Below are 10,441 nucleotides of genomic sequence, written 5' to 3'. Positions count from 1 at the left end.
CTCAGTGGTAGAGCGTTTGCCTTGCATGTGTGAGGCACTGGATTCGATACTCAGCACCACATAAAATAAACAAAATAAAGGTATTGTGTTCATCTACAACTAAAAATATATATAAAATACTTAGCCAGTCTTATCTAAGTAACTCAAGTAGCTCTCACTTACTTATATGAGTTTATACTCTTTAGGGTACATATATGGGCCCTCTGTTTTTGAACCACAGCTGCCCTTGAAGCCTTCTCTCTCTCACTGCTTCACTATATACCAATATGCTCTGACCTTGCTAGATTAAGTGCATCATTTCCTGAATATCTGAACTTTCATGTTATGTATGTTCTGTTTCTAGACATCACCTTTTCATGTAAGTAGTGTTTATTTTTATTTGCTTTACAAAGGAAATGAATGAATTACATGGATGAGATGAGGTTTTATTCATTTGTGTAGCATCAGAGCAAGAACCCAGGACAGGACACTTACATTCTGTTGTTCTCATTCTAAGATAAGTAATATGGAAGAAATGTAGATCAGTACCAGAAATCAAGAGTCATATTTCATATTTTACCACATATAGTCTTCTAACATCCTCAATAATACTCTTAATCTAAATATTGCTTTGTAAGTAATGTTTGAAGGTAGATGTACTTTGATGTGGAAATTTAATATAAAAAGAAGCATTAATTGAGACTTACGGACCAAGATTATGTGGTATGCAGATGATAGCAGAAGATGATGACACAAGAAGGTTCAAACAAGGATTAAATAGGTCAAACTTGGGCTTACAGAATGGAGACAAATTATTGACAATTTCCTCGGTATTGTATGGACCTGTGAGTATTGTCCAAGACTGTGAAATAGCTGACTGAGAGTATCTTTTCCCATACAATATTAGTAGGCTCCTCTGGATTGTTTAATTATGCTTTGTAAATAATGATGATGAATAAAGAATAACAATTGTTATTGTTGCACACAATCTATACCATACCCTTTGCTAAACTCTTGTGTAACCGTGATTCATTCTCATAACCCACCTTTGAAACAGATGGTATTATTCACTTGGCAGATGAAGAGAATGAGCCTTTTAGAGATTTACATGTTTTCCCTGAGGAAACATAGCTTAGGAAGTAGTGAGCTGTATTTTAATCCTGCTTCTATTTGACTCTAAAAGCTGTGCTCTCAAGCACTGCATCATACTCTTTACACAGTTATTATTATCTACCTATAAAACACTAAAATAAAACTGAAAAATGATTAGAATTTATAGGAGAATTTAGTAGCATGTTTAGTTATAAAATATAGGAAAGAAATTATTAGACAAAATAAACTGAAAATGCTTAGAAAGGAAAAGGCAATGAAATTCTTTCTTGATAACATAGAAATTTTTATTTATGAACTTTCTGTAAGGATTTAGTTCACTTAGTTATGCAATGTAGGAAAAACTCAGAAATGTTCGTTGCTTATCAATAAATTACTTCCCCCCCATTCTTTTTTAAAATCATATAAATGATCTGAGCTTTTTTTAACTTACCCTCTAACTCAATGACTCATGCTTGAACCCCAAGAAGAAAGCTCTTAAATGCACTTAATGACAAATAAAGCTAACTGGTTGCTTATGTGATTGGCCTTTCAAATGCATAGGTTTAGCATCAGTGGATTCAACCAACTACCCAATGGATCAGAAATATTGATGGGGAAAAATTATTTCATCCTGAACATGTGTAAACTTGTTTTCTTTGTCATTATTTTCACAACAATGTAATATAATAACTATGATTATTTCCAAAACAATACAACTAAGATTTCTAATGCTTAATATTAATACTATGTAGAAACTAATGAAATGTGTCAAATTACTAATATGATTATGATCATAAAAATAATTTGTCTTACAGTCTGTATTTTCAGTGTTGTCACAATATTTTTAAAAATATTTACCTCTATTTCTATTCAGTGATTAGTCCTATGACAAATTTCATGTTTTATGCATTCAATTAAGATTTTTGTATTAATTTAATACACTGTTTTTATAGGCTCAAAAAACTCAGAAACCACCACAGAAACCAGCCCCCACAGTTGTTTCTGTAGCTCCTGCTGTCAAAGATCCATTGGTTAAGAAACCAGAAACTAAACTCAAACAAGAAACAACCTTCCAAGCATTCAAGAGAGCAGAAGTCAAGGTACATTCCATTTCATCTTAGTCTACATTTATATCTTAATTTATTTGACTAAATAATAGTTACTTAATAAGAAATTTCATTAGAAACTTTATATTTTGAATTTAGATTCATTACTATTAGGAAAAAATCATTATTTTATCTCTACTCTCTTTTTGTCACAAATAGGAACAATCTGTGATCATTTCAAGATGACATTTCTTGTTACTTTGTGTAGTTAGATACTTATTTGCAGCAGGAATTTTGATCAAATTCTAAGTACTGCAGTAGCAATAATTTTATACCTTATAGTACTTGAACTGAATATCCTCTTAATTTTTTTTTTCCTCTACTCATTGGGTATTAAGGAAATTTTCTTACATTGTCTTTTTTTCTCCTTTATTATCATGAATTTTCATGGTACCTACTTCTTATACTAAGGGTTACTATCTAATGTATAACACTTTTCTCATTCCTAGGTTTGCATTACATTATTTATTACTAATATTCTGGAATTATTATATCATAGAATAAAATAGTGTTATTAATAAGAATACTTTTACTGAGTTATATATTCCAATTTTAAGCGTAATACTAAAGATGTAGGAAGAGAATATTAGCCCTAAATTTTCAAAGATGGAATCCAGAAAATCTAAGGATACTACCTTGTCTCAGTAGCTATGAGTAGCAAATTCAAGAATCTTGGTGTGATGAAAAAGGTTATCAATACAAGGTACTCTGAGAAAGGTGCTAATATTTATTTGCAGATCATTTTTTATTTAAATTTACTAGTGAAGAGTTGATATCCAGGGGATATTCATTATTGGTTTGTCATATAGCAATTTGGCAAACTGAGATAGGAAAGAGAAATACTAATTTATTAAAACTAATTTGGGTTGCTATATCCAGTACTTACCATTTTTTAATAATTTTTATATTAATCTGTTATTAACATTTATTTTTATGAAATCAATATGACAAATCAGTTAAAGTCTTGGCTTTCATTTTTGTCTGCTTATGAGGTTTGGGTGTTTTATGATTAAAATGAATAACTTTACTATGAAAACATTTTGTTGCCATTTACATGTAAAAAAAAAAGGCTGTCTAACTTCAATAATGACAAGAAAAGTATTGTTAAAAATATTTGAAAAATTTATTTTTCATACTGAATAGTAAGAAAATTACTTGGTTTCCATGTTTCTCTTATTTTACTTCTATGTGTCCTGATAATATTATAAGCCATCTGTCATTGTGCTAAAAAGCAATACCAGGCAGTGGCACCATTAAAATAAAATGCCAAACACATAGAACTTGCTTTCTTGTTTATACTTTATCAATGTTGTTCTTTTTAATTACTTCAAGTGGGTTTTCTTTGGTGAAGTTTGTTGAAATATCACTTAGCCATATGGCAGACAGTTTTATGTTTAATAGAAAGAAAAGAGAAAAAAATTAATCTTTTAAAAATGAAATTAAAAACTATACTACATCTGTGTTCTTTTGCTTTCTTGACTAATTTTTTTTCTTATTACCAGTATGAATTCCTCTAGGAATTTATTTTGTATGTATTTTTCCTTATCAGGATAATCTCTTAAGATAGTTACCATACAGTATTATTACTTAAAAACAAATCTTAATCATTTTTCAGAGCATGTGAACAAAAGTCTGGACTCCTCCTCTTACAAAGCAAAGATCACAGAGCATACTGTTTGGTTACTTTTCCATTGGTTAACAATGTTGCTGTATGCAGTGGCACACATCTGTAATCCTAGTGACTTGGGAGGCTGAGTCAAGAGGATTTCAAGGTTGAGACCAGCCTCAGCAATTTAGCAAGGTCCTAAGCAACTTAGCAAAACTGTGTCTCAAAATAAAAAATAAAAAGGGCTGGGGATATAGCTCAGTGGTAAAATCCCAGGTATTAAAAAAAAAAAGAAGAAGAAGAAGTATATATGTAAACACCAAACATTATCTTGTAAAAGCGAAAAATGTTTTATTAGTTCTTGCAGAGTTCAGTTCTAATATATAACCTGATGTATTTTAAGCATAATAATAACAGTTTTTTTAAAGTAGGATATTTTTTATGAGGCTTTACCCATTACTTATGTGTGACCCTAACACTTTGGTGAGATCTTTTAATATGAAGGTAGAATATCATTAAGAAGTTCAATTCAATCAAGGCATGGTCTAATTCTCTGATTATACCATATTCAGGAGGCTGAAGCAGGAGGATCACCAAATTTCAGGCCAGCCTTAGTAACTTAGTGTGACTCTGTCTCAAAATAAAATGGATTCAGGATGTAGCTCAAGGCAGCACCCCTGGGTTCAATTTCCAGAAACAAATCAAAACCAAAAATAAAGAAGTTCAGTTCAAAATAATTTGAACAAAATATAAAAGTACATTTTTGCCCAAAGTGAAAGTGAAAAAAAAATTGTGAACAAGAGCAATACATATTTAGATTGTGGCATTGGTATCACCATGAGCTTCTTATTAGCCAAGTTAGGGAGTTGATAGAGTAGTTGAAGTGGTATATACCCTTAAGAAACATTTGGGAATAATTTAGACCTACCTAAATGCCACCTGGCACCTTATGAAGCAGTTGATAGTATCTTCTCTATGGAAGTAGAAATCTTTTATGTGATAATTTGTAATAGAAATGTGGACAAATCATGACACTAAAATCATGAAATATTTTTATTTTTATCTATTTTGTATTTATTTTTTGGTACTGAGGATTGAACTCAGGGACACTCAACCACTGAGTCACATCCCTAGCCCTATTTTGTATTTTATTTAGAGACAGGGTCTCAGTGAGTTGCTTAGCACCTCACTATTGCTGAGGCTGGCTTTGAACTCTCAGTCTTCCTGCCTCAGCCTCCTGAGCTGCTGGGATTACAGGTATGCACCACCATACCCAACAAGATATTTTTATCTTAATATATTATAAAAATTGTACACTGCCAAGTAGTTAACTTTTGTACACTTGCATGTATTTTGCAGTGCAGCAGCTGCTACTCAAAATTTGGTAGCAATTTTTTTTAAAAAAAACAAAAAATGGCTTTAGAATCTATATGTAGCTATTTCCTTTCTCTCACACATTCATTCAATAAATAATTATTGACTGAAGTTTTATCTCAGGCATCTTCCTCCTGAATGTTTCAGTTGTGAGCGTTATTGTCCACCAAGAGTGGATTCAGTTTTCGAAATGATTCACAAGTCACTTGAAGCAGAGTCTAAAGAATGAGGTGTTTTTTTTCTGAGCTAGGTAATACCTTTTCGGGTTTAAAAAAAAAAAACAAAGTTAAAGTACTAAATTTTATTTTCTTCTCTGATTTGTAACAATCTAAAAGGAATTCCTTGTATTTTCTTTTGGAATCATTTGAACAAGAATATGGCATTCAAAATTTTTTGTTTTACAAATTGTGACACTCTCACTAACTATGGATAAGTTTTGTTCTGTGTGTTTTTTCAGATCAGTTTTTTAAAAAAACGAATTTTGTGTTACTATTTAAATTTTACGAACCATTACTTTTGTATAAAATGACTAAAAAGTAAATATGTTATATATTCAAGGATACTATATAGGTTTTGATTATACTTGGCTCTAATGTAATGTTTATTTTATTTTTTTAGACACCTCCAGTTATTTCAGGAAATTCTTCTAGTACCAATGTTTCCTCTTCAGCAACTAGTGGCCTAACTGCGTGGGCAGCTTTTGCAGCCAAAACTTCCTCTGCCAGTCCATCAACAGCAAAATTAAGTTCAACAACACAAAACAATAGTGGAAAACCTGCTACCTCATCAGCCAACCAGAAACCTGTGGGTTTGACTGGTCTGGCAACATCATCCAAAGGTGGAATAGGTTCCAAAATAGGTTCTGGTAATAATAGTACACCCACTGTGCCATTGAAACCCCCTCCACCTCTAACCTTAGGAAAAACTGGCCTTAGTCGCTCAGTTAGTTGTGATAATGTCAGCAAAGTAGGTCTTCCCAGTCCCAGTAGTTTAGTTCCAGGAAGTAGCAGCCAACTAAGTGGAAATGGAAATAGTGGTACATCAGGGCCCAGCGCAAATACCACTAGCAAAACAACTTCAGAATCCAGCAGCAGTCCCTCAGCATCCCTTAAAGGTCCAACTTCACAAGAATCACAGCTCAATGCTATGAAGCGATTACAGATGGTCAAGAAGAAAGCTGCCCAAAAGAAACTCAAGAAGTAATATGACCAGCCAGGTTTTTATATCATTTTACCCCAAAGATACAAAGGTTACTATTAGGATATAAATTGTAATACACTGTAATTTAATAAAAATCTTGGTTATCAAATTTCTATTATTTCTTACCTTAAAATATTAAATATTATTTAGCAAAATATGAAAATGTTTTAATTTTAAATTGGTCCTTCACATTTTTTATTTTATTAATTTTCATATTGTGTAAAAATAATGGGTAGAATGACTAATTCTTGATGAGAACTTCAGAAGATGATAGTATATGCAAATTTAAAGAAAAAGAAATAGTTCATTTAGCAAAAAGCCCAAGAGTTGATCCTGCTGAAAGTGGTGCCTTGCAAGGGCAGGGATGACCCAGTGTAAAGCTTTCTTGTTCTTCCCCCAATATTCTGAGTGCTCAGTGTCTATTATCAGCATCATTTCAACAGATTCCCTCTCTCCAATTTTTTCATCTTTTTTTAATTTTTTGTAATTAACTTTCCAGATTCCTCTATTATATCTTTGCCTTTTTAATAACCTCCTTTCAATTATTTCAGAATCTATTTCTTCCAATAGATTGTGTATACTCATGCCCTTTTGATAAACAGTATTTTTCTCACATTACCCACTTCCTTCCATGTTGCCAGTGTAATACATGCATATAGTATATAGCCAATAAATTTTTGAACATTGACTCATCCTCATTATGCACATTCCTGAAAACTGAGTAAAATATCTATTTCCAAGAGTCTTTGTGGATAGGAATTTATAACTTGTTTACTTACAGTTTCTTTTTATACCATAAAAGAAAAGGAAGTTTTCACTACTCAAAAATGTGATAGCATTTTATCTAAATTTTATATAAAAGAGGCTGCTATACAATGATTAATTCTTGTCGATGTTTTGTACATTGTTAAGTCAGAAAGTGCTTATAGTTTTGATTTCTTTGTCCACCAAGATTTCATGTGTTGGAAGCCCAAGGGTCATTAGTAGGAGGTAGTAGGAGGTCCTTAGGTCATTGGGAATACTATTCTGGGAAAGGATTAAAGTTCTCCTGAGGGTGCTAAGCTCTCACAGAGTGTGCTATTGTGTTATAAAAGCCTGAGCCTGACTCCTGAATCACTCTCTGGTTTCCTGTATTATGAAGTAATCTCTCCCTCTAGTATGAACTCCAATCATGATATCATCCTCCATGAGGTGGTGCAGCCAGGGGATTTGTTGTGAAAGCCTGTGACATAATTTTGGACTTTGAGTCTCCAAAACTGCAAGCTAAATAAACTTCCTTTCTTTATAATGTTGCCCAGTCTCGGGTATTTCATTATAGCAATAGGAAAAAGTAGCCAGTATAGAAAGTGTGAAGGCTCCAAGTTGTTGCCTTATAAACTAACAAATTAGCTTCCCATCATTTTACATATATAGAATGACTTAAGACAGGAAATTTTCTGGACCAGAAAAACTGTCTATTATTCCCAGCAAAATATAACAACCATTTAATAATCCATGTATACCTCATTTCTTCTAGAAAGTATTAATCCAGCAAATTTCCGCATTTAGAAAACTGTGAGTAGCATTGTTTTATCAACCTTCAGGTGTGGTACAGAATTTTCATTCTATCAACCACTGATCTCAAACTCTTAATCCCTAGGTTTTTCTAACTTTATTTAAAATATATTGATAAATTATCTCTGTGAAGATAAAGCTTTTAAATTAAGATTGCTCTTTTTCTAGGAAAAGATTATTTTAAACTTTTCTCTTAAATAATGGTAGTAGATTATAATAAGAATCTAAGAATCCATACATGGAGTACAACCCATTCCAATCAGGATCCCAATCTTGTGGTTGTATATAATATGGAGTTACGCTAGTCATGTATTCACATATGAGTATAGAAAAAATTATGTCCAATTCATTCTTCTGAATTTTCTGTTCCCATTCCCATCCCCCTTCATCATTCTGTCCCTTGTCCAATCCAATGAACCTCTATTCTTCCCTTCCCTACCCTCCCTTATTGTGGGTTAGCATCCACATATTAGAACATTTGGCCTTTGATTTTTTGGCACTGGCTTATTTTACTTTCCATGGTAGTCTCCAATTCCATCCACTTGCTGGCAAATGCCATAATTTCATTCTTTTTTATGCCTGAGTGATATTTCATTTTGTATATATACCATATTTTCTTTACCCGTTCATCTGTTGACGGGTAGCACCTAGGGTTGTTCCATAGTTTAGCTATTGTGACTTGAACTGCTATAAACATGATGTGGTTGTGTCACTGTAGTATGCTGATTTTAATTCCTTTGAATATAAACTGAGGAGTGGGATAACTGGGTAGAATAGTGGTTTCATTCCAAGTTTCTGAGGAATCTCCCTACTGCTTTCCATACTAGTTGGGCCAGTTTGCATTCCCATGAGTGTACCTTTTTCCCCACATCCTTGCCAACATTAATTGTTACTTATATTCTTAATAATTGCCATCCTGACTAGAGTGGGATGAAATAAAAATCTTCCATGATAAAAGTTAAAAGAATTCACAACTAGAAAGCCTGTACTACAAAACATACTCAATAAAATGTTTCATGAAGAAGAAGTGAAAAATAAAAGTGAAAACCAGCAAAGGGAGGAACTAACTACACTAGAAGAATAGTCAAAGGAGAAGTCAGTTCGAATCCCCATTCAGATTTAAGGCATATGAGGAAAGCGGTCTTGTTTGTCTTGTACACATTGATGCCATCCCACAATTGATATTTTATGTAGCTCTTGATAATGAGAGGGTAAATTGTTGGCTCAGTAAATAAGTGGACAGATGAACTGGTGTGCTCATACATAAGCTTTTGGGCTTGAATATTGAAATTCTGTTTTTGTAGAAATCGGATATCACTTTCCTGCTTTGCATATTGTTTTCTGTAATATTAACCATAAATTTTAGTGACTTTAAAAAAAGTAGAACCAGAAAAATACTGAAAGAACACTGGTCTTGAAACCAGATGACCTGGTTTTTTCTTTTGTTTTCTGTTAACATTTCTATTTTATTCCTTTTACTTTTTCTCTATGCACACATACAAATTATTCTGCAAACTTAGAATTATTTACATTTTCAATTTTATGCTTGGCTTTTTAAGTTAACATTGTCATTAACATTGCTTAAGTATGTCTTGACAATATTTTTATTTGTTCTTTTTAGTTATATACGACAATAGAATTCATTTTGACATAATAAGCATAGAATATAATTTGTTCTAATTCAGTTCCTGGTATTTCTCCTTTCCCTCTTTTCCTTCCTCTCCCTGTTCCCTTTCTTCTTCTCTACTGATCTTTCTGATATTTACTTATATATTTTTTGTTAGTGTCTTATGGATATATATGAAGGTGAGATTCACTGTGATATATTCATATATGTACATAGGAAGGTTAGATTCATTCCCATGTCCCATCACATTTCTGCTCCCTCCCTTCACTGCCCTTTGTCTACTCCACTGATTTTTTTTCTATTCTTTTTTATCTGCCCCCTCCCCTTATTTTGGATTAGGTTCCACATATCAGATAAAATTTTCAACCTTTAACTTTTGGGGACTGGTTTGTTTCATTTAGCATGGTATTTTCCAATTTTATCCATTTGCAGGCAAATGCCATAATTTCATTCTTTATGGCCGAGTAATACATGTGTATGCATACCACATTTTCTTTATCCATTCATCTGTTGAAGGGCTCCATAGCTTAGCTATTGTGAATTGTGCTGCTATAAATATTGATGTGGCTTCCTCACTGTAGTATGCTGATTGTAAGTCCTTTGGGTATAAACTGTGGAGTGGGATAGCTGGGTCATATAAGTTCCATTCCTAGTTCTCCATACTACTGTACAGAGTGGTTGCACTCATTTGCAGTCCCACCAACAATGTATGAGTGTGCCTTTCTCCCCACATCCTTGCCAAATTTATTGTTACTTTTATTCTTAATAATTGCCATTCTGATTGGAGTGAAATGAAATCTCAGTGTAGTCTTAATTTATATTTCTCTAATTGCTAGAAATGTTGAACATTTTTTCATATGTTTGTTGACCATTCATATATCTTTTTTGAGAAGTCTGTGTTTT

The 10,441-nt window shown here is 32.6% G+C and overlaps 1 protein-coding gene across 1 annotated transcript; it reads left to right on the top strand.

The window, feature by feature from the left end:
- Window positions 1-710: 710 nt before the first annotated feature.
- Window positions 711-7,649, top strand: Ints12 (integrator complex subunit 12). Its single transcript, XM_015484390.2, has 3 exons — window positions 711-824; window positions 2,025-2,171; window positions 5,776-7,649. Exons 1-3 carry the CDS (start codon window positions 711-713, stop codon window positions 6,358-6,360), a joined length of 846 nt encoding a protein of 281 aa, XP_015339876.1. The 3' UTR covers window positions 6,361-7,649.
- Window positions 7,650-10,441: the final 2,792 nt, after the last annotated feature.

Source organism: Marmota marmota, unplaced genomic scaffold (genome assembly GCF_001458135.2).
Source record: "Marmota marmota marmota unplaced genomic scaffold, marMar, whole genome shotgun sequence".
Lineage (NCBI taxonomy): Eukaryota > Metazoa > Chordata > Mammalia > Rodentia > Sciuridae > Marmota > Marmota marmota.
This window is presented reverse-complemented; position numbering and strand designations above follow the sequence as displayed.